Source organism: Ovis canadensis, chromosome 3, assembly GCF_042477335.2.
Source record: "Ovis canadensis isolate MfBH-ARS-UI-01 breed Bighorn chromosome 3, ARS-UI_OviCan_v2, whole genome shotgun sequence".
Taxonomy (NCBI): Eukaryota; Metazoa; Chordata; class Mammalia; order Artiodactyla; family Bovidae; genus Ovis; species Ovis canadensis.
Window position 1 is genome coordinate 91,632,815 of NC_091247.1, and position 25,488 is coordinate 91,658,302.

Below are 25,488 nucleotides of genomic sequence, written 5' to 3' on the forward strand. Positions count from 1 at the left end.
TACTTTTAAGTTTAAAAATACTTTTAGCCTGAAGACATTTCATTTAATATAGCTAAAATGAAAATACAAAACAATAATCTTACACAGTTTGAGCATGAGAAATAAACTGATTTTTGCTTTACTAAGATTTCCTATAGAAACAACACCTTCTTCTCCCTCCCCTAAGAAGCTAAAAAAAATCCCAAAAACCTTTCAATTATAAGAACATCATTTAACAAGATTGATGACACAGATTTCTTCATTTTACAGCATAGCCTAAAAAGAGAATCTGGCCCACATACAATATGTAAAGCAGTGTTTCCTCAGAACACAAACAGAAAGAGAAACATGTCCTATGCACAAATAAGTCTGGCACACACTGCTTTATCCATGAATACTACCATTTTTAAAGATCTATAAAATTACACAAGTTTAAACTATTTTTACTCCCCTTTTGAATGTTATTCAAATATGTAGTATAAAGAACTTTTTTCCCATTAAATATTTACCAATGTCTGTGTAAAACATTTTGAGAAAAGTTGAGATAAAAATTTCATAAACTCACACAATCTTCAACAAAAGAGGCAAGAACATACATGCAATGGAGAAAAGACAGTCTCTTCAGCAAGTGGTACTGGGAAAGCTGGACAGTCACATGTAAATCAATGAAGTTAGAACACACCCTCACATCATACACAAAAATAAACTCAAAATGGCTTAAAGAATTCAATATAAGACATAACACCACAAAACTCCCATAAGAGAAAACAGGCAAAACATTCTACAGGTAAATAGACGTAAGTCACACCAATGTTTTCTTAGGTCAGTCTCCCAAGCAATAGAAATAAAAGCAAAAATCAACAAATGGGACCTAATCAAACTTACAGGCAGAGCAAAGAATACTATAAACAAAACAAAAAGACAATGTATAGGCTGGGAAAAAATATTTGGGAAAATGCGACCAACAAGGGCTTAATATACAAAATATACAAAGAGTTCATACAACCCAACAATGAAAAAACAAACAGCCCAACTGAAAGATGGGCAGACACCTCAATAAAAGAAGACATACACAGGGCCAACAGACACATGAAAAGATGCTCAACACCACTAATTATTAAGAGAAGTGTAAAACAAAACTACAACAAGGTATTGCCTCACACTGGTCAGAATGGCCAAATTAAAAAGTCTACAAGTAATAAATGCTGGAGAGAGGGTGGAGAAAAGGAAACCCACCTATGCTGTTGGTGGGAATGTAAGTTGATACACCCACTAAGGAAAACAATATGTAGGTTCCTTAAAAAACTAAAAATAGAATTTCCATATGATTCAGCAATCCCACTCCTGGGAATATAACCAGAGAAAGTTTGACTCAAAAAAACATACATGTACCCCAATGTTCACTGCTGCACAATTTATAATAGCCAAATTAAGGAAGCAATCTAAGTGCCCATCAAACATAAATGGATAAAGATGTGCTATACATATATAATGGAATACTATATGGCCATGAAAAAGAATGAAACAGTGCCATTTGCAGCAACATGGATAAACTTGGAAATTATTACATTAAGTGAAATAAGTCAAAATGAGAAAGACTCACTTATATGGAGGAAAGAAAACTGCTACGATAATAGGAAATGTAGAAGTTACCCTGTAGAGCTAACCTTAGTGGGAGAACTAGGATTAGAAACAAAGGCCATGTGAAATCAAACATAACGTCAGGCCCAATGCTAAGTCAGGAACTTAACTCATTTAAACTTTGCGATGGCCCACGAGTAGGTAATACTGTTACCCTATTTCACAGGTAATGTATCTAAAACTGAGGGAGGCACACAGAAAAAATTGACATAATATTTTAAATCAACAATATCCCAATAAATATAAATAAGTGAAACTGAGGGAAGTAATTTGCTCATAAATATTTGAAAAGTAGGACGGGAGAGGTAATCTAACAGCGTATCTTGACATTTAACAATGAATATGCTATGCCAGAATTCAAATAAACTATTTTTTTAAACTAAGTTATAATCACAAGATAGAAATAACAACAAAACTGTGCATAGCCTCCCACAAAAAAAAAATTTCCTCTATTAAAAAAAAAAGGTTACTACACTGAAGCCATCCGATACCTCATATACGATGCACAAATTCAACTATATGAGTTTGGTCAAAAAAGAGCAATCATATAAGCTGTGTGCCCCAAAATAAAATCTACTTGCTCCACTAACTGTTCCACCAAAGCAAAAGAAGTTCATTCCAACTCTAGAGGGAAAATTATTAGACTTACTGAAGCATTTATGTTGGCCTTTACTTTTGGGATAATGTAAATGACTTTCAGTATTAACCATGTATACTTTAGCCTTCTACTGACTTTAAAATCTAATGCCCAAATAATATTCAAAGGAAAATGAGCTAAATCACGAGAAACACATAAAAGACAAACAATCCAAGAAAAATGTCATTCTGCTACTACAAAAGCAAAGAAAAAATAAAGAGAAATGAAAATGGAATTGTGAGATAAATCCAAATGAATACTGAACACAAAAATTATAACAATAACCACAAGAATTAAAATAATATAAAATTAAGGTATGAAGTCATATTGCCATATAACTCAGAAAAGTGATTAAATAATGTTCAATATATTTGCACCATATGGGAAAAAAAGTAACTGGATTTCTGGATGTCAAGGATACATGTATATTATGCTCTCTGGAATAACTGCTAAAAATAATAAAAAGAAGAAAAATAGCTCAATAAAAATAGTCACCAATAAAATGGAAACAAAGGGAAAAAAAGAAACATCTAATAGGCAAGATGAGAAATCTAACAGAATATATAAAATACATGGTAGATTTGAATACAAATATATTAGTAATTATATTAAGTGTAAATAAGCTAAATACTCCAATTGAAAGAAACGGGACAAAAAAGGCAAGTACATTCTGCTTATAAAAGACGTATCTAAAGTAAGGAGCTGATGACTGATAGAGAAATATCAAAAGAAGTAATTTTAGAAAAATCAATGCTAGAGAGAGAGAATACCTAACAATAAAAGATTCAATTCATAAGAAAGATACAACCATTCTAAATTTGTATGGTAGCTTAAAAATACATAAAAGAAAAACTGCTGAAACCAAAACAGACAAATCCACAAGTATAATGACAAGAATTTAACATGCTGATCTTATTAACTCAAAAAAAAAAAAAAGAAACATAAAATAATCAATAAAGAGAGAATTTGAAGAACACAATTAGCAAACTGTATATCCAAGTAGATATACAGAGTACACTTCACCAAACACAGATTAAACATTATGGGTGAATTTAACAATCATAACATGGAACTTCAACAGCTGACCAAAAACTACATAAATGCAATTCTATACCACACAGACCTTACTCAACCAGTGTTTAGGAACATGTAGCTAAGAAGTCATGAAAGTGAAAGTTAGTTGCTCAGTTGCATCCGACTGTGCAACCAACCAGGCTCTTCAGAACATGGAATTTCTCAGACAAGAATACTGGAGTGGGTTGCCATTCCCTTCTCTAGGGGATCTTCCCGACTCAAGGATCGAACCCAGGTCTCCAGCACTGCAGGGCAGATTCTTTACTGTCTGAGCCACAAAGGAAGCTGAGCTAAGAGGTTATACAAAGAAACAAATAAAAAGCTAGAAATGATTACTCTAAAAAAGTTAGGACAATGTTTACCTTCTTCATAGAGTAAGGGAAAAATAAATTGAAGTGGGCATAAAGAAATCTGTTTACAGAGTACTGGAAATGTTGTTTCTTGACCTAGTAGTCATATGGGCGGTTTGTGTTGTGATAAATTCCTTCCCTATACAATTGTTTACTGCACTTTTCTGTATGAGTATTGTATTTCACAATTAACATGTTTCAAAATAAAAGGAGACAGAAATTGAGAGACTACACTCATACGATCACAACACAGGACTTTGTCTTAAAATTTAATAAAATCCCTCTGCTGGCAACAGTTTTGATCTGAGTGCAATACAAATTCTTATAAAAGCATAGACTATTTTTGGAATGACAAGAAACTAGTCCTATTATTTGTTTTGCAGAAAAAATGGGTAGGAATGTGAAGGAATACTTTTTTCAAATCACCTCTTTTGTGTTAAACTTCACACCTTCTAAAAATATTTCTTATCCAAATATATTAATTTTCTTAAAAAATTAATTTCATGACAGTTCCAAAGAAAAAAAGCCTTGATTTAAAAAACTAAAGAGATCTCAGACTCCCTGGTTGTGCTATGGTTAAGATTCTGTGCTTACACTGTAGAGGGCATGGGTTTGATTCCTGGTCGGGGAACTAAGATTCCGCACCCAATCAATCAATAAATCAATACGTAAAACAAAACTAAATAGTTTTCTGGAAGTTTATTTTCTTGTTATGGCATGTTTCCATACCACACTAAAGGTGTAAGTTTCTATAAAATGACTGTAATAGTCCAAGAAAACAAACATAAATAGATATTGACCCTTCTGGCATCTCCACGTAAAAGAAATATAAAATTTTATTTTAAAATTAAAACTCTCAGCTAGGTAAGTCATGAATTTCACTTAGTGGTTACTTCCACAACTGCAAGAAATATGATTCTGAATAAAAAGACACTCAAACAACTGTTCAGCCCCCTTTAAAACATGCTGCCATTCTGGACTCAAGTGCAAGATTAAATTTTTCCATGACTTTCATGACTTCTCAAGCAACTATTTTTACTTTCTGAAGAAACAAAGGCACTCAGTTACAAAAAAACACAAACACAAACAGTAGAAGCCATTCAAGACAATATTCAAAAACACATCTGTGACTATAATACAAATATAAAAACATATTCCAAAATTTTTAATTATAAAAACTTCAATTATTTGTGCCCAGACAGAACTGTGTGAATAAACACAGATCTTACAACTTAAAGAAAAAAAAAAAAGGAAAAAAGCTGTACAAAGTAAGCAAGTTGTCATCAATCATTCATTTAAAGCATCATCACCACCATAGATTCAAACACACAAATAACAGGTTCATGTATCCAAAGTTGTTTTAAACTAGCTGAAAAAATAGTTTTCCCTCTTCACTCATCTCAAACTTCTCAAAGATACTAACAAATATACTTTTAACTCTAAATGCGAGAAATAACACCATGATGTGAAAACTACACACAAGACTGGCGGACAGTTGATGACTTCTGCAGATGGATAATGAAAATAAAAAGTTTATGGTACTCTTCCCTTTACTTTCATCATGTTTGATATTTTCCAAATTGAAATGTTTCTAAAATTCCACATACATAAGAGCAAAAAGATTTAACATAGGGTTCTAGAAGGTAGGGGGGGAAAGCCACGAATAGAGTTAGAAAAGATATGAAACTACTTATGATTTTTCCTCAGAATCTCCCTCCAACCAATAAGTTTCTACTTCACACAACAGTAAAGGAGTTTTACAGATAATATAAACAGATATGTAAACACTTATATATCACTTTATTGCAACATAAAATATGTAATTAAAAAATGTATATAATAAAAGAAGGTACATACCAGTAAACGTACTTGCATCATCCCTTTCTATTCTTGTTCCATCACTAGTTGACACACAAGAAAAGTGCAGAGGTTCAACTTCTAGAAGTCCAGTGAGAGATGTGAAACTACCTTCAGCAGCAGTGCCACTACTAACCTTCCCATTTCCTAATACAAAGCAGAGACAAGTTTGATAAAGGGTGAATTAATCTTAACAAGGCAACAGTCATAGTGAGAATTATAGCCACTACTTCAATTTTAACTACAAAGATGTATAAATGCACAGACCTTACACAGGGCTTCAACAATGGGCATGGTATTAAGAAAACTCACAAACAGGAGATACTACTAGTCTCCGTACTACAGAAGCAGAGTTGTACAGAAGCAACCATTACCCAGAAGCATACACATTAACAGGAAACTAGAACAAGTGATTTAGATTTTAAACGAGGAACAGAAAACAAAAGAAAAATAAATATTTTAAATGAGGAAAAAATAAGAGAGCTACTTAGATTCAAGCATGCAAAAAAAATCAAAATATATTCTGATATCAAGTGTATAAATGACACTAAATTAAAACTAAAAAATACTCAAGATATTAGCAAGATATCTCATTCTAGAATGAGATATGTTGCTTTATAATCATAAAAATTAAGTTAGCACATGTAGCAGTAAGAAAAAAAATCAAATGGTCACATCTATGCAAACCATAAAACGACAGAAGACTGGATGGAAGAACACAAAAGAACTAAGAGTGTACACGGTACCAGTGGAGGGAGAGGGAAGTGTCATTTAGTACTTGTCAAATTTTCTAAAATCAGAGTAGTACTTTCAAACAGAATTCTTTATCAGACAAAGTAAAACAGAAAGAGAAGATGGAAAGAATGGAGACACAGAAAAAAACCTGGAGGAATAAATTAAACGCAAGACTAAACTGTCAAAACCTCATTCTCCAACGTCCATTTGCGCTCAGCCAAGGATCTGATACATGTGTTAAAAAGCAGTAAAAATAATTTACTGAGCACTTATTCAATAGAAGACATGGGAGATACAAGACAAAAATGACAGGCCCCAGTTGTCATGAAATGCATATTCTATTCAAGGTTACCAGATATGAAACAAATAAATATGCAATTGAACCTTAAAAAAAAAAAAGTGCTACACTTTACTCAGGAGAAGTTCACAGGACAAATAAGTCAAGGGGAAATCAATCTAAGTGAATGGGCAATAAAATACTTCCATGATGAGGTGAAGAGATTCATGTGAAGAATAAAAGATTTTTACGCATCTACTCCAATGAGGCAGAGGAACCCAGGCAGAAGAAATGACAGGAGTAAAATCTCTTCAGTAGAAAGGACCACGGCACATTAGAGGGACTGAAAGAAAAATGTGCCTGCTGGAACATTTCTCAATCCTAAAATCTCTCTACACATCATTAAAGTAATTATAAGAACTCAAAAACTGAGCTTTCCTTTATACTGGTTGTTTATATAGAGAGATTTACAAAAGTAGAGATTTTAAGAAGAGACTATATTAAACATTAATTCACATAACAGTAATAAATTAATCTGATTAGAGATAAAATCTTTCATTTTTGATGAAAAAAATCACTGTCTTCTAAAACAAAAATAAATGAGAAGGGTGGCAAAGTCTTACATTTCTGCAAATCTCTTTAATATGTGGCTTATCAAAGGAAGTTGGATTTCCCTATCTGGATCCAATCTACGACAGTATGATGCCTTGGCAGAAATATATGAAAAAAAAAAAAAACTCTGACAGAGAATATACATAGTTAGAAAAGAAAGGAATGTTTTAATAAAGTATTAAATATTCAAAAATTTGAAAAGTGCCAGTTTAGAATTAATTGCTATATAGTATCTGAAATTTTGAAAAAGACCTTCTCAAACTCTGCTACAGCAAGATTAGTTGGCCTATCTTATTCTTTTAAGAAGTCTTCTGTCCAAGTATGATGATGATGCATCAACCCCTTGGAAAATACTGGTTCAATACTATATACAGATCTTCCAAAAGTTAATACACCTCCTTATACAGTATCAGAAAATGACACTAACTAATATCATAGCCCATCAGAAAAGTCATTATGAATTGAGAAGCTGTCAAGCTCTTTGTGGAGGACAAAAGTTTTCCAAAATTCTAATCTTTGCTTAAAAGTTCTACTTCTAACATTGGCAACAAATAACTATCAATTAGATGGATACTGATACGCTTTTTAAATTCATTTTTGAGAAAATACCTGCCAAATAATCAAATCTGAATGAACACATTTTGTTTCTCATTCTTACAAAAAAAAAATGGCATTCCATGAAATAAGCAACAAAAGTTTATAGCTATAACAACTACACAAGTTCACTTTCTTGAAACAATCATGGTTCTTCAGTATGCAGCAGAAGTGTTTCATGCACACTTCCCATTTCAAAACAGAATATTTAAAAGATTTGTACTCCTGGGTTCAAAACTGAATAAAATTAGTGATTTTAACTATTTCATCAAAGATATTTCTAAGTAAAACCATCATGCTTCTGACTCTTAAGTGTATGGGGAAGATCATCATGCTTTCACACAATCAGTACAGAAGTCTATGCAGTGAAAAGGGCAGATAGGAAAACAGTAGACCCGCAGACTCCCTGAAAGGATTCAGGGACCCTGAGAGAGCCTATGGACAACACTTTGAGAATCACAGGACCACAAAAAGAAAACTAACAGGGGAAGGGAAAAAGTCAGATCATACTAGATCATCTACGCTCCATTACATACATGGGGCTTCCCCGGTGGTTCAGAGGGTAAAGTGTCTACCCGCAATGCAGGAGACCCTGGTTCAATCCTTGTGTTGGGAAGATCCCTTGGAAAAGGCAATGGCAACCCACTCCAGTACTCTTGCCTGGAAAATCCCATGGAGGAGCCTGGTAGGCTACAGTCCATGAGGTCGCAAAGAGTCGGACACAACTGAGCGACTTCACTTTCACTTTCATGCTACATTACAGACTTTGGATGGTACAATCTTGGAAAGACATGAAAAATATCTTAAGAAGACAGAATAATCAGATCAGGTTTACATTAAAAAATGACTGCAATCATTGCACTGTAAAGTATGAACAGAAGTGAGCCAAGAACAGATGCAGAATAACCAGTTGTAAAGCAATTTTTGGTCCAGGTTCCAGACGACTGTGACCTGGACAATAACCTTGTGATTATGAGAGGTAAGAGAATGGGCAAACTGTAAATACAGGTTGGTGGAAAAATAGATAGGATCAGATGACAGCCCCGATACAGAGGATGAGAAAGAGAAGATACAGTTCACATTTCTGTTTTGTGCCACAGATGCCGTTAACTGAAAAAGGAAATGCTGCAGAAGGTCTGATGGAGAGGAATAAAAAAATGAGACATTCATGTGGAGATGAATAGTCATTCTAAAATGAATATGGCTGTTCTTGTGTATTTAGCCAACCCCAGGGGGGGTTTGTTACAGTTTCTCTGTAACAAATTTCATTCTATCCTAAAGTGTACAGCAGGCACCTACAGGTCTAGCTCTAACCCTTCCTCTGAGGTCTACTCATAATTTGACATGTCACTTAGACACACACTGGCATGAGGTAATCAGAGCCTAAGTCATCAAACAGAATAATTTATTAAAAAGCAAGAAGACCAGATGTATAATATAATCTCTTTCATTAAAAATGCTCATAAACACATGTAGCAAACAAGTCAAAATAGCTAAACATTCTGTTAACAACGGTAACCTAAGAGAATGGAGAGGTTAAAGTTGAGATATTTTGCATTTTATTTCTGTATTTTATTTTTCTCCTTTGCTTTTTTCACAATTTATAACTAAATTTAAACAAAACTGAGACTAACCCCCCAAACTTACTTATATTTAACATGGTAATTATCATGTTTACAACTAAATTTTTTAACATTTTGGTTTACTAGTAACACTTGTAATAAGTTCAATAAGATGGAAGAAAACAAAAAATAAAGTGATCATTGTTCTAACAAAAACAGAAAAACACCAAATTCTAGCATCTGAAGAGATTATACAAATAGTGTTACACATTCAGTCCTAAAGGCATATTCTTTAGAAGTGCATCCAAGAACACACGTAACACTGTGTACCAAGTTTACCTCAGGAGAGTATGATAGAAGATGCAGAAAATTATTTTTTCTTTCTGCATCTTTGCTTACTAAAAAAGCATATATTAATTTATTTTCTTTAATATAAAATAATACATTCTTTGATTTTACAGACAGCAAAGGCACACCAAATAAAATTGGAAAGACTACAACAAATAAACAAATTTTGGTCTATTAACATTAAAGTCATACTAACGTAATGAAACACAAAGAAAACAAACAAACAAACTCAAATTTGCAACCCTGTGAAAAAGAACATCAATATTTTTTGATGGGGGAGTTGAGAAACAAAGCAGATAGTTTAATGATTCACAGACACACAAGTTCCAGAAACTTTTAGTTCCCAAAGACAGAATGGAATAATTACAATGTATTACAAATCGATGGTATCTTAAATCCAAGATAAAAAATTTAGAAATTCCTTTAATCAAACATTCTACTACCTGAAAGGACATCTGATAAATCAATTTCATCAGACTGGACACCAACGCTGCTGTTGTGCACATTTTTACAGGAAGAGCCACTCATCTCCAGATCAAAGAGGACTGGATCGAACGGTGAGCTGTACAGTCCGTACCTGAAAGGCAAAGCAAAGCCTAGCGATTCTCCTGTCAGTCACCTAATTAGCAAAGCATCTATCTACGCAGCTTTGGGATGTCCCTGGTGGCTCAGACGGTAAAGCGTCTGCCTACAATGCGGGAGACCTGGGTTCAGTCCCTGGGTCAGGAAGATCTCCTGGAGAAGGAAATGGCAAGCCACTCCAGTATTCCTGCCCGGAAAATTCCATGGACGGAGGAGCCTGGTAGGCTAGAGTCCTTGGGGTCCGAAAGAATCGGACACAACTGAAAGACTTCACTTCAAAAGCAGTTTTTACACAGGGCAGAAGGAGACACTAATCACATTTAACTCAAATTCACCGAACTTGAACTGTGTTCCCTGCAAACCTATGCTCCAAAAGATATAGTTCAGAGACTCAATAAATGTGATTTCAATTAAGCTGGTAACTAATGAACCAAGACTGAACCTTCATCAGTAGACTGAATCAAAAAAAGAGGCTTTCAAGCAACCTTCTCTTGCCTGAATGACATTGACTCAGCAGAAGATATAAAGGTTTTCAGTAACATTTCATCAAAATCAAGATTGCTAATCAATAAAGATGATTATAAAAGTGACTGCTTTAAATAATAGAACAGGCTACTTCAAAATAACTCAAATCTAACCTTTAGATATTTATTTCATTATGTTTAAGGTTTAGAAAATCAAATGGCACATAAAGAATACTAGTTAAGGGCAATACGTGACTAACACAATTTCACCTTACAAAGTTTTAACAACGAAGAATCAAAGTACCTTAAGTGTTTTTTCCCACTAGCAAGAAACACCTCTTATAAATAATTTTAATATAATTAGCCCTCCAACTATCATCTCCAGGACTTCCAAAGTTGTTAAAGGGAATTATTCTCAGAGAAAATAGAGGGAAAAAAAATCTTAAGCAAATATATATCATAACAATTCTGTGCAAAGGTAGTACCATATCCAGAAAGGCCCATCATTAGTCATTTCATAAGCTGAAATACCTTGTCTGAAGCAAAGCCTCCATTGGTGTTAACCTGTCCTGTAACTGCCTGGACACAGCAGTAAGCAGAGATGCGCAGGCAGTGCTGCACCCAGCCAAATCGTCGTCTTTGACATAATTCAGTAAGACAAAATACCAATAGACAGAACCTGAAAATAACAACAGCAAATCAAGGCTTCTTTCCCTCATTTCTCCTTCACAAAGAAAACTTCAAATTTCACATTTATGAGTATGTCCTCTTTTCCTAGTACGATTTTCTGGAAAGAAAATCTGTAAGGGCAGATTACAAAGAAGGACTAACTCCCTGGAAGACTCTAAGAGGATGGTGACAAAGAATCACATTATATTTTTTGAGAAGTGTACAAAGTCAACCTAGTCATTTAGGTTTTCAATAAAATGAGATGATTCTAAGGGACATTTTAGAATAGCCAGAAAAGTGAAGATGTCAGATCCTTCAAACAATCTTTCCTAAAATACTCTTTCTCTGTATTAAAAATTTCAAAAACAATAGATGGCAATGAGCTACAAATAACATACTTTAGCAAGTGAATGAAGTGTAGTCATTCTATATTGCCAGTTAGATATAGACCAAAGGTGATCTTAAAAGGTGTTCACGACGATGTATTTTAACTCTTTTATAAAGCTTGAGATATCTGAATACTAAGTATACCCCATAATTTAAGCACCCAACCTCTAACACTATCTTCAAGAAATTGTTCTAAACACCAGAAACTATCACAGTGAGTAACCAAATCCAAAACATTCTACTCTATGTAACAAAGGAGTTTATAGTTTATATATATATATATATATAGTTTATATATATTGACTAATATATATTCAAAGTAAATATAAAGGGATTCTTTGTCTTAATTAAGATACTGATAAAATAACCATTTATTGGGCTTCCCAGGTGGCACAGTGGTAAAGTATTTACCTGCCAATGCAGGAGACACAAGAGACGCGGGTTCAGTTTCTCAGCTGGGAAGATCCCCTGGAGTAGGAAATGGCAACCCACCCCAGTATTCTTGCCTGGAAAATTCCATGGACAGAGGAGCCTGGCAGGCCACAGTCCGTGGGGTCGCAAAGTGACCATGGGGACCCAACGGTGCAGCAGCAGCAACAATTTATCAACTAACTTTGAGCAAGGTTTTTTTCTGGTACACCACAAAGGTCAAATTCTTGTGGAATATGAGATAACTTTTTGAATGGATTGGTTATTTATGAAATAAAAGACTGTGAGAAATGTCTTCCAAATAAATAAATAAATAAATAAATAACACTAGGTAAAGGGCAAAGCAGTAGCCCTTCATAGTAAATTCCTACCTGATAACTACATTCATTCTTGAATGGCATTTCCACAGTTTTTAGGTGCTGTAAAAAAAAAAAAACTCACTGGTCCCTTTCAGAAAATTCCAATATGCCACAGACCCTACCATTCATACACAATATGTGTATGGACCATTTAACTAATTTATGACATCTCTCTGGTACTTACTGATATTTTAGTTTGTAACATCTGATCTACCATCACTAAACAACCAAACAACTCAATTATTTTAAGGAACTCCACAAAATGTATGAATTGAGATGACCTGATTATTTACTTAAATCTCCCACTAACTTTTTCCTAAAAATATTATCAAAAAGAGTATCTGCCTATCCAATCACTATTTAAAACCCCTTAAAAAACAGACAAGCTACAGAGAAAAATAAGACTAATTGAGAAAAAACAAGAGTTACTAAACAATCTCAAACATACTGTGAGGTAATTCCTAAAGTTAGAGTTATTTATGACTGAACAAGTTTCACATACCACCAGTTGCTGCTGCGGGTAAAAATGACATATTATCAAGTAAGGCCTTCAACAGAACAGATCCAAATCCAGGTTGACATGGGTCGCACTTGCCATTACTGAAAAAAATTTTAAAAGAAAAAGTTTAAATACATTACTCAAGGTAATTAATTCTAAACATGTTGTATTATTCAATCTTTAAATGTGTTCATACAGACTGAAAAAAACCTGCCTCAAAGCCCTATAAATGTGCAGAAAGATAGTAGGGACTGACTGTACTAAGAGTCTTTATAACTGTTTTCTTATGCGATAAACCACTCTTTTTTTTAAAACCCAAAAGAGCTAAAAAGCAGGTACAGTCAACACAGACTATTAATTTCAAACATTTCCTAGATAGATAGTTTCAGGGTTTAGAGAAAATGACCTGCACAATGCTACAAGTAAGTCTGGGTAAACTGACATAACTGGTAATAAAGGCCTCTGTGAAGAATCCAAAGACAATCAGGGATAGTGGGAGTGAAAGTGAGGGAAGAGCTCCCCTTACCAAACTCCCCCAAACCTTCTAATAAGCAGAGAAGCCCAGCTGAATTCTTTTATTACTAGATTTAATGTGACATTTCGCCTAAAAAACCCCAATTTTTTTTCCTAGGATCTCAATAATCCTCAAAAATCCACTTACGTTATACATATATTTAACAAGAACCAAATGACCCTAGACACAAGGTATCACCTGCCAAACTACAGGAGCACCTACAAAGTATATTTTTGACTTAAAAATCACCAACCTGATGCACAAGGCTAGAAATCGAGCACACTTGTGGGCTATGCTTCGTCCTGCCTCAAAGAAGCAAACACGTACAATGTCTGAAAGACATTTTCGTGTTTTTGAAAGCAGGCTTTCATTTCCTTCCTTTGAGCTGCAAAACAATAGCAGGCGTTTAGGCTCATGCTGAACTTCCAATCATAACATCCAAAGGGCAATCTGTGGTAAATAAAATCTTATTAACCTTCCAGGTCCATTCGAATGTACTCCAGCTAACCAACAAAGAATATCTAACACAAGACTCTGGGCATGTTCTGTGATTTGGCCATCATCTGCTTTTCTACACAAAGTGTTGAGAAGCTTCTCATGAAATTCTGAAAACTGCAACATGGCACATCGCTGCACTCTACAAAAAAAAAAAAAAAAAAAATATATATATATATATGTATATGCATATACACATACACACACATATACATAAATACATTAATAATCAAAAGAGAAAAATAAAGCTATTTCAACCTGGTTGGACATCAAATATTTCATCTGGAATCATGAATATTACAATTAAAAGAATAAGAACTTTTGAAAATTACCTAGCACTATATGAACACCAAGGATGAACCAATAAAGTAAAAATACATACCATCAATGACATAAGCGCTTAAGAGAAATGAAAAGCAAATAAAAATTTTTAAGTAAAAGTTAGAATTTTAAAATTTTGTGGATATTGATATATTTACTGGAAAGTCTTCCTTTGTACTTCTATTACTTAAGAACAGTAGAAGAAAATGAGGTTACCTTTCCTTAGAAACTGAAGTTTTCTTAAATCTTCGGATGGTAACTGAGACTTCTTGAAGTAAGTCACAACCCCGGAGGTTTTCAGATTTACGGGTGCCACTTGCATTTTCATTTTTAACATTAGAGGATTTTTCCTGAACATACAAAAGTAAGTAATTGAATGAACAAATGAAACAAAAAGTTATTTACCATTAAAGTTTATAAATACAAGAATATAACAACTATGACTACCAAAACATAAATCTCAAACTAAAATGATAGCTTTTACCCTCATATTCAGTAAATGACTAATTTACTCCACTGTTATAAAATTGTTATAAAATTATAGTGGAAGAGACATAGTCACTGCTTAAAGGCAATAGCCCAGTGAATATTATCAAGCCAAAGTCTTGAGTCTCAGTCCCAGCTACTGGTCTATGAGCTAAGCCAGCTCCCCAGTCTCTAACATTCCCTCACTTAAAATATGAAAAAATGGAGGTAATAGCACCTGCTCTGCCTACCTCAGAGTTATTTTGGGGCTTAAATCAGATAAAGTACACAGAAGTTCTTGAAAAATTGGAAGACCTATACAAATATAAGATGGCTGGTGTTACTGATATTTCTATTGTTGCTTATGGATAATGATGATAGGGAAGCAAAATCTCTAGTGCTCAAGAAAGTCCAAGATCAAACAAGTACGAAGAAACTGCATGATATACAGCTAGTTGTAGAAAATGAACATGAATTTTATGATATACCTCTGAAATCAATTCTCAACTTACTTCTCTTTCTGCAGCCTCCCAAGTGTTTACAAAAAAAAAAAAAGTGGTGTGTTACCAGTAAACGGCACAGAAACGAATTCTTACCCACAAGGAAATAAGCATTATGGTCAAAAATAATTATTATATTAATTATAATATATAATTATGATTATTAAGGCAAGTGCCTGCTAGCAATTACTCCCCAATGAATATACTTTATAAAAGAAAGACAGCTTAAAGTTAATGTAAATGTTTTCTCCTTCATTATACGTTTTTAACTTGCTGCAGAGAAAAACTATAAACAAACCAAGTTATCTATTAAAAAAAATCAATTACGGGCCATGCTACTTCCAAGAGTGTATCAAATCTCAACTATAACGTTTAAAACAGCATGTAACAGTTTACAAATTCTGGAAAGCGATTATCCTTCAATTAAGAAATAAGTAAATAAATAAAACCAGCATGTTACAGTTTAAAATGATAATGTTTAATACCTTGCCTGCTGCAACTTTTGCCAAGAGTGAAGCAAGTGAATATCCCTTGTTACTCTGGTGTTTTAGGGATGGAAGTCTCACTACAGGACGTATACCACCATTACAGATCTCATCTGTTCCTCTTTCATTCACTGCCTTGACATGGATCAAAAATGAACGATATTTTCCTCCTGCCATACCTACAGGAGTGGTGCAGAACGGGATAAATTATTCAATCACCAAAATGCAAAACTGCTTTTTGTGTTCATAGAGCAAGCTAAATAATTAACTCCACAGAAAGAAAAATACACTTGGCCAGGATTTTCAAATTATACTGCTTGCATATAATATGGCTAAATAACCTTCATATATATTGGCAGCAAACGAACAAAAAGCACAGCAGTTATATGAACAGCATAATATAGAAAGTTTTGACACTTGGCATGTTTTATCCCAAAGAAGTTATTCATTTCAACCACAGAAATTTTGTGAACTATAGAAAAAACAGAAAACACTGTCTGTCACTGAAGCACCGCCCAAAATAATGATCTATCGTTATGTGCAACCAGCCAGTCCTTTTATGCATGTACGCACACACATACACATGTGCATGCATACATACATAGCATTATAGTATTACACACTTTAAAAAGCACAGGCTTTGGAGCTACTATCTGGGTCAGATAACGGCTCTGCCATTTTATTAGCCATGTGACAAATTAAACTCTCCATGGTCCAGTTTCTTCAAAAGTGAGTAAAAATAATAATAGTACCTACCTCAAAGGTAATTAAAACACTTATAACTGCATGGCAAAAGGAAGCACTCAATAAGTATTAGTTATTATCACTGGTTTATGTCTTATGTATTTTAACTAAGTTGAAATCATACCATACAATATATATGTAAAATTAGTTGCAAAAATACCCTCAAACATACCCATGAGCAACCCATAAGCTGCTGCCTAAGCAGGTATGAAATCCTTCTGTGATTACAAAAGCTACTTCTGTTGTTTGCCGCTGACCTGCCTGACTACTGTTTGGCACTGCAGTGTTGTATTCTTCTTACTGCTGCACTAGTCTAGGTTCTAAAATGTCTTAAGACCCTCCTTTTCAGTTTTCTTTTTCTACATGTCTTTGGCCCACATCATCCTTTTACACATACACAAAAATTTAGCAATCTTTTTCTCCAGTTCAAAGTTCAAGGAATTTGAAGAGAAGAATAGTCACTTCTACTAAATTCTAGGAAAACTAACACCTTTCCATTATTGAGACTTTTGAAACACACATTATATAATCTATCCCCAATTTTGTCAATCTCATGGACAGAGGAGCCTGGTGGGCTACAGTCCATGGGGTCACAAAGAGTCGGATGTGACTGAGCAACTCACACACACATACACAATTTTGTCAAAGCCAACATTTTAATTTTCATATAAGATTTTAAGTTTCACATTCTCATTTAACACAACTAACTTACACTTCCAGCAATATGAGAGATGTTATTATACAGTTATTACACAGTTTTGCTCTCCACTATAACCTAGTATGTAACCTAACAAATCACAGGGTCTCATAAACTTAATGAATGAAAAAGATGTTGTCAAGGGAGTACAATCAAGCTTGTGTACATACTGCGCCTGTAACTAAAGGGAAGTGTGTGAATGGGGACAAACATTATAAAGGGAATGCATACAAATTAAAACAGTTGTTATTTAGGTGGTCTGATATTTTCTTGGTTTATAGAAGGATCTCCACAGCCTTCTCACCTCCAAGTTTACTTTAATGATCGAGGTGTCTCACTTGGATTTTTTAATTCACCCGTGAGATATAAAGGTGACATAAATGTCTTACTACTGGGATATCTAATATCTTATACACATAAGATATAAAATATACATTGTAACTTATGTTTTAGACACATCATTGTATCTAATACTTTCAAAACTCCTCTATAAAAAACCCTTAAGAGAAGATATTATAACAATATACAACAAACACCTTGAAAACACAGGACTAAATTGATGGAAAAGGCAAACATGCCAGAACATAATGTTCGGTTATTTGGAAGAATTCTGTATAACATGCTAAATCATACTACATTCATATTCTTTGTGCTTTTTCAAAAAGCACTGAGACCCTCAAGACACAGAACGTAGACCTTAGAGTTTCACATAACAATAGTCACTTATGATAGGAAATTACCTCAGCTACCATGAAACTGATGGAATCATTCAAGAAAAGTCCCCCCAAAAAGGTATCTTATTTTTCTGAAATCAGGTTATTTTTTAAAAAATCTACTTTTACAACTGTGGGGCTATTTATTCTGCTTTTGTAAAACATGTTACTTCACCTTTAACCAGTTTGGGACTTGTTAACGTCAACATCCCAGCATGCCCCGACAGATCAAGGCCACTAGCAAGCCATACTGGCCCACAGAGAATGTCTTCTTTATGATCTTCTAAAAACGGACATAATCTAAGACCTAAAAAGAAAAATACACATTTTTCTTTTAAATTAGTGTGTTATTTAAAATGTAGTATTTAATAAGCAAATATCCATCCCATTTACATATAACAGCACCACACAAAATTCCATACTTAGAATGTGTTCAAATAAAATTTGCTATCATGCTAAGGAACTACAATCATTATCTGATATATTATGCTGTTTTTCATTCCCATATTATCTACATTCACCTTGATTTTCAACAACAACAAAAAAAATTATAAAATCATGACATGATTTCAAATCTCAAGATATTAAAAAACAAGAATGCAAGTATTAGCACAGCTGTGTTCACTAAGATGCGCTGAAAATTAAGGCATATTGCCAAAGCAGAATTATAGGTTATTTTTAATTGTGTTCTTAAAACCATGTTTTTGCAAGCCATAAAGAGATCTTTGCCCAGTAGGGTGCATTTGGATCACTACTCCTATTACTGTCATGGACAACAGCTCTGTAATTTAACTCACACTGTGATTCCTCTACATCCATGTGCTGCATTTCTTCATTCAAATCAACCAGGGACGGTTTCCCATTTTGTTCCACTTCAATGTTAAGAGCTGGAGACAAAGGAAAGGTGATCTGCCTATCTACTGCTGTTTCTAGAGGATAAAAATATTAGTAAACTTAATGTTGCTTAACATCAATGATCTATGTGCCTAAAATTCTAAAATTCTCCATTAAATTGGGAACTACAGTGATTTTTAAAATGGTTTCTAGAGGAGGAAGAAAATTAGATTCAAGTGTTTTATACTCTCTTCTCTCTTTTAAAGGTGGTAAAATATTCACCTGAAGAAATAATCTGCTAGCCACTAAACCAAGAATTCTTACCCTAGGCTATATAGTACACCACCTGCAGAGTTTTAAAAATATCAGTACCTAAGTCCTACACCAATTAAATCTGAATCTGTCATGATTCAAAATTATACACACACACACATACACACAAACACACACATATATACACACAAACACATATATATACACAAACACATACATACATATTTATAAAATAGGAAATTATTCAGGTTTCAATGTTTTTATCCCTGGTGTGAAATAGCCTTTTACTCTGAAATTATCTCTAGCCTTTTAAATTAACCTATTAAGATGAAAACACTGAGAAATAACGTCTAGTTCCAAATATGTCAAGTATGTATAATCTACTTTAATAACTCAATATATCAAATTCTGAGCTAGTAAGAAAGATAAATAAAGATGAATATATTTCTGGCATTACGTTCTGAATTTTACTAATAACCTTAAAAGAATATATGCATTCCATAACAAAGTTCTTTTTACAAACAAGTCTTCTCACAAAGAGAAATGAATAAGTCCAGTAATGCTATAAGTGAAACTAACTCACAAAGGAACTAACTGCCTAAAATCATAATTAAATTACTCAAGTTTATGCAATTCTGAACAACAGAGTTACTGAAAAGTTCTTCAGTGTTCTCTGGATAAACTTCTCTAAATAGAACCACAAAAAGCAGAGAAGGAAAAGAGCACAGGGGTGTGGGAGCAAGAAGGGATGTCAAAACTAGACAGCCAAATTGCAAATTAGTCTTTTTAAGAAACCAAAATCTTCAAATTTTGATCCATTCTTACCATTGACTTTCCCTAAGCCTGGAGCTTTGTTTTTCAGCAATGTCACTTGTATCTGTGGAATATTGGTGATGTTTGAGTTCAAAACAAATTTGAAGTCCACATGTCCAACCATACAAGCTTTAGGCAAAACCAATTCAAATACATGTTCATCCCAGCTGTTGCTGTCAAATAAGGGAGAAAATGATAGAGTGAAATCTTTCTTTAGCTGTAACCATCTTATTACTTATATTACCTTTCTCTGATGTGCCAACAAAACCGAATGCTTCTCAATGGGATTAGGGGAGAAGACAAGCAGTTCTACTGAGAACCATACCTGCCTTGGGCACTGTACACTACTCCAAAAAGCCCTTATTCCTCTAAGTGTGAACTACTGTGCATCAGAATTATGTGCAGACTTATGCGCCCACCCTGATTCTAAGAGTGGGGTCACAGAAATTTGAATTTTAAAGTAAGAACATTTTGTATTTCTTATACATGTCCATCCTCTGATTTTAAATTCTATATATGTGCTGAAAAGTAAAATTCCTCCACTAAATTTCAGATTCAAATCCAAATGCCTACTAGGTATCTCAAACTTAACATAAATAACCCAAAACTACTTGGTAAACAACTCTAAAAGCTGTAAAAAGAAATTCCATTTTTTAATGAGCTCAGTCCAAAACCTTAGTCATCCTTAACAATTCTCACTCACACCAGACGCTCAGTACATCAGCATATACGATTCCTTCTACCTCCAAGCTGTATCTGACCACTATTCTCACTGCTTCTATCAATTATCATCATGGTCCAATTCACCATCACCACCACCATGATTATCTGAATTACCACAACAGCGTTCAAGTTAGAATTCTTGCTCCTGCCTCTTCCCTCTAACACACACACCACAACCACTCATATACTATCAACACAGCAGTCTTGGTATATCCTTTTAATACATAAATTATATCACATCACTCCTATATTCAAAACTAACACCTTCCCATCTCACTCAATGTAAAAGTCTCACTGTAGCCTGTAAAGACATTCATGATCTAGCTACAAACTATTTCCTTTGATCTTACTTCCTATCACTCTCCTCCATGTTCACTGCACTTAACCAGTAGCCTCCATGCTCCTCCTAAAATTCATAACATATACTCCTCAGGATCTCTGTACTTTCTATTGTCTCCAAATTAATGTCCTCATGGAAGCCTTTCTGAGACCCCTTATATAAAAATATCACACACATTTTCCTCTCACACAGAGATGCACACCCAACAACTCTATTGCCATTCTGTTTTAATGTGTTTCAAAGCTTTTATTACTATATGACATAGTAGATAGCTGTCTTAACAGCCTGTCTATCACCACTAGAATGTAAATTTCCTAAGAGCCATTTTACTAGTACCTTCCACAGTACCTGTACAACTGGGAGATTGGGATTAACATGCACACACTACTATGTAACTATATACCACAGGGAACTCTACTCAATACTCTGTAATGTCCTATATGGGAAAAGAATCTTAAAAAAGAGTGGGTATATTTATAACTGATTCACTCTGCTGTACAGCTGAAACAACACAACACTGTAAACCAACTACACTTCAATAGAAAAAAAAAATTTTTTTAAGGGAACCCATATTAACAACAAAAAAAGAAGTACCTATACAAAACAAACATTTAAATATTTAGTCACACAATCTACATGTCTATTTAACAAACTAACTGGAAGGATGGATTACTCTCAGCATTTTATCCTACAACTAAGAATAAGCATACAGGAATTTCTAGGCTTCCTCGATGGTTCAGTGGTAAAGCAGGAGGCTCTGGTTCCATTCCTAATCAACGAAGATCCCACCAGGCCATGGAGCAACTAAATCCATGCATCAAAACTATTGAACCTATAACCTAAAGTTTGGGAATCACAATTACTGAGACCATGTACCACAACTACAGATGCCCACACACCCTAAAGTCCATACACCACAACAAGCAAAGCCATCGCAATGAGAAGCCCACACACCGCAACTACAGAGTAGCCCCTACCGGCAACTAGAAAGTCCACGCAGCAACGAAGACCCAGCACAGCCAAAAATAAATATTTTTTTAAAAAAAGAATGGCGGATTCATGTTGCTGTATGGCAAAACCAATACAGTATTGTAAAGTAAAATAAATAAATAAAAAGAATAAAAAATAAAAATAAAAAAAAGAATATAGGAATTTCTAAAACCAAGGTGACAAATAAACAAAACTGTTAATATGCAAAAGTTAACAGAAAGAGTAACATATAATCATAATTCTATGTTGTCACTATAAGATGAACTTAAGTTCTAAAACTAAGCTGAATGTTTTACCTGTCAGTCTGTAGTTTCCAAGTTCTAGTATGCTGAGCAGCATCCCCATGGTGCTGCTGATGCAGATGCTGAGGATGCCTCCTTTGCTGCTGTTCTTGTTGCACCTCCACCCAGCATGGCGGAACAGTAGCTGAAAACCGTGGAGTCAAAGTTTCAAAGCGGGTTAGCTCCACTAGAGATGTCAAGATGTCAACGGTGAATGGCTGGTCCACCAATAAATCAACTCCTTAATAACAATGAATGCAGAGTTTGAAATTGGTTTTAAAAGAAAGAAATTTTAATCCATGTTTTTGTCTAGTCAATCACAACATTTGCCAAATAGCCTAAGTTAATACTACAGGCTAAAGTAACTAGCACTGAGTCCATACAGACATAAGAAAAATCCACCTCAAATATTTTAAATTATAGAAAGGGAACTCATTATTGGAGAAACCCAAAATCAACCTGAGAAGGGCCCTGACTGAGATTTAATGAGCTCCAGATTGACAAGGACAACAAAAGGAGTGATGCTGAAGTGTAAGTCCTGACTGACATCAATAATTAACTTTTACACTTTGTTATTTACAAAACAAAATGTTAAACATCTGCAAGCACACAATACCTGCTCTTTTTTACTCTATTAAAAAATAATTTTAAAAAAAACCAAAGCTATACTGATGGCAAAAAAACACAAACCAAAAGCTCAAAGCAGTATTTTTTCCACTTCTAGGGTACTTGAGAATACCATGTATACACACCAGTATTGTAAGAGTAACAACCTGATTCAGAGAGATAAGTTTGCTTTTACAAATATATGTATTCACATTTTTGAAAAGGCTAACATACAACAAAGCTGAAAAACTTGTTTCAATTAACAACCACAAAAAAAATTTAAAGACTAAAATATGAAATCTGATAAATTTAGAATAGTTTCATAAAGAAAGTTTACATTTAGTTCTATAAAATTACTATAAGTGTACTTCAAACTATGTTTTTCCTCAAAGCTTCAGTCCAACTCAGTTCAGTTCAGTCGCTCTGTCATGTCCGACTCTTTGCAACCCCACAGACTGCAGCTCACCAGGCCTCCCTGTCCATCACCAACTCCCAGAGTTTACTCAAACTCATGTCCATTGAGTTGGTGATGCCATCCAACCACCTCATTCACTGTCATCCCCTTCTCCTCCTGCCTTCAATCTTTCCCAGCATCAGTGTCTTTTCAAATGAGTCAGCTCTTCACATCAGGTGGCCAAAGTACTGGAGTTTCAGCTTCAACATCAGTCCTTCTAATGAATATTCAGGACTGATTTCCTTTAGGATAGACTGGTTGGATCTCCTTGCAGTCCAAGGGACTCTCAAGAGTCTTCTCCAACATCACAGTTCAAAAACAAAGGGCTTTTTAAAAAGCCCTCAAAGCTTAGGGCTTTTAAAAATATGATTGAAATTATTAATATTGTTTGCAAACATTTAACAGCATATCAATGCTCCTCTACATTATTTACATGTTTATAAGCTAATTCATCTTTACTAAAGAGTACTTTATGGACTTTATATGAAAATTATTATACCAATATCCCATAAAATATGAAAACATCCAGTATGTTAGCTTTTTAAACCAACTTGTATAGTCAATCAAGACAAGTAAGTCCAATTATACATATCAAGAGACATGAGTCACTTTATCTCAACAGAGGATAATCTTGCCTCCCAAGGGCCATATGGATGGAGGCAATTGTGTCTACTACTGGAATCGAGTAGGTAGAAGCTACATATACAGCTAATACAGCACTAGACAGGCCTCCCGCCACAAAGAATTATCTAGTCCGAAATGTCAATAGTGCTGAGAATGAGAAATCCTGAAATAAGGTAGTAAAGATTGCTACATATTACACAAGTAATCACTAAAATTAAGATTTATTATACCCGTAATCACTCAAAGTTTGCCTTTAGTGCAAAGAAGAATGATCAAATACCTAAATGTACAAATTCAAAAAGAAGAAATAAAAATTTTATGTGTCATTTCTGTTTGGAATACATTTGGGTTTAAACACATTTTTCATTAAAGATTCATTAAATTTCTTCTAAATGCTAGGTTTCTTTTAATAGTTAGGTTGGGGAATAAAGTGTGGTAAGTGCCAAGGATAAAATATATCAGCACTTGGAAGTACAAAAGGACCATGGTATAGGGCAAGGGCAGGGAAAGAGAGCTTAGTAACAAATGAAGAGCATGAAACGGAATACACTTCAGACATCTCAGAACGTTTCCAGTAACTGGAGGTTGAGCAGAAGACCAGTTATTAGTCCACAGAGCAAGTAAAGATTTTTAAGCAGGAGTAACAATGCTGACATAACATCTTTTGAAAAACAACTTCAAGGGGCAGTATAGAAGGTGGATGGGAGAAAAGGCAGCAAACAAACAAAACCAAACCTATCTAAAAGTTCACAATGGGGTGATGAGGGTCTGAAAATATCACCCTAAGGAAAGGATATTTTTTCAGCATTTTATTCCAGGAGTAATTAATATTAGCCATTCCAATCACTTTACACTTACTTGATGAATTCTTCACTCTTTCATATTGTTTTGTTCCATCCTAACTAGACTAAGAGCTTCTTAAACAACCAAAATCACGTTGTTACCTCTTAGGTGACTTTATCAAAACTCGCCAACTTACCACAGGTTGAGAACCATTTCTTATTTTAACGTTTACAGCATTTTCCAACTACTGAAAACAGAGTGATAAATAATATACAAAAACAAGTCTGATAAAAGAATATCAACAAGCAAATGAACTCTCAAAGTAACCAAGAATTGACTACAAAAAATGAAATAATGTTTTAGATTATAAAAGAGTGATTCAGAACTTTGAACATCACAAGAATTTGCATTTTTTATAAATCATTTTTAAAAGTTAATATCATACCTGAAATGCCAGGACTTGAAGGATTTGATAAAGGTTTGGAACCTTCTGAAGACGGTTCTATTCCTTTAGAAAGAGATCCATCCACTAGTATGTCAGCTTCATCAATATCATCACAGGTTCCTCCAATTTGGAGAAAATGAAGCTCACCACCTACAGTATAGTAAAATTTCATCAACACAGGTATATGAAAAATAGGTAAACAGACAAGTGCTTGCTACTTAGTTAAAAAACTTAATTTATTCTAACACCACTTAAAAGGCAGAAAAAGAGAGCTACTAAAGTGATACATCTCCAACAACTTAGGAATCAAATTGTCAAGGAATTACAGTTTCA

At 34.2% G+C, this 25,488-nt stretch overlaps 1 protein-coding gene across 13 annotated transcripts in view; it reads right to left on the minus strand.

Moving 5' to 3' along the window:
* The window catches only part of BIRC6 (baculoviral IAP repeat containing 6), a 209,152-nt gene that overhangs the window by 125,739 nt on the left and 57,925 nt on the right, over positions 1 to 25,488 (minus strand). For 7 of the 13 annotated variants that reach the window (XR_011255747.1, XM_069583611.1, XM_069583610.1 and 4 more), the window contains exons 11-23: positions 25,156 to 25,305; positions 22,259 to 22,484; positions 19,922 to 20,082; positions 18,787 to 18,918; positions 18,165 to 18,296; positions 15,836 to 16,014; positions 14,602 to 14,735; positions 14,045 to 14,206; positions 13,823 to 13,954; positions 13,059 to 13,156; positions 11,244 to 11,391; positions 10,110 to 10,243; positions 5,539 to 5,685 (exon numbers count right to left, since the gene is read on the minus strand). Coding sequence is in view for 12 of the 13 variants with exons in the window: in XM_069583611.1 (XP_069439712.1) it covers positions 5,539 to 5,685; positions 10,110 to 10,243; positions 11,244 to 11,391; positions 13,059 to 13,156; positions 13,823 to 13,954; positions 14,045 to 14,206; positions 14,602 to 14,735; positions 15,836 to 16,014; positions 18,165 to 18,296; positions 18,787 to 18,918; positions 19,922 to 20,082; positions 22,259 to 22,484; positions 25,156 to 25,305 (1,935 nt within the window). In the remaining variant the exon portion in view is untranslated. The remainder of the gene's footprint in view (positions 1 to 5,538; positions 5,686 to 10,109; positions 10,244 to 11,243; positions 11,392 to 13,058; positions 13,157 to 13,822; positions 13,955 to 14,044; positions 14,207 to 14,601; positions 14,736 to 15,835; positions 16,015 to 18,164; positions 18,297 to 18,786; positions 18,919 to 19,921; positions 20,083 to 22,258; positions 22,485 to 25,155; positions 25,306 to 25,488) is intronic. The other 6 variants (XM_069583608.1, XM_069583609.1, XM_069583606.1 and 3 more) reach the window with 2 other exon arrangements.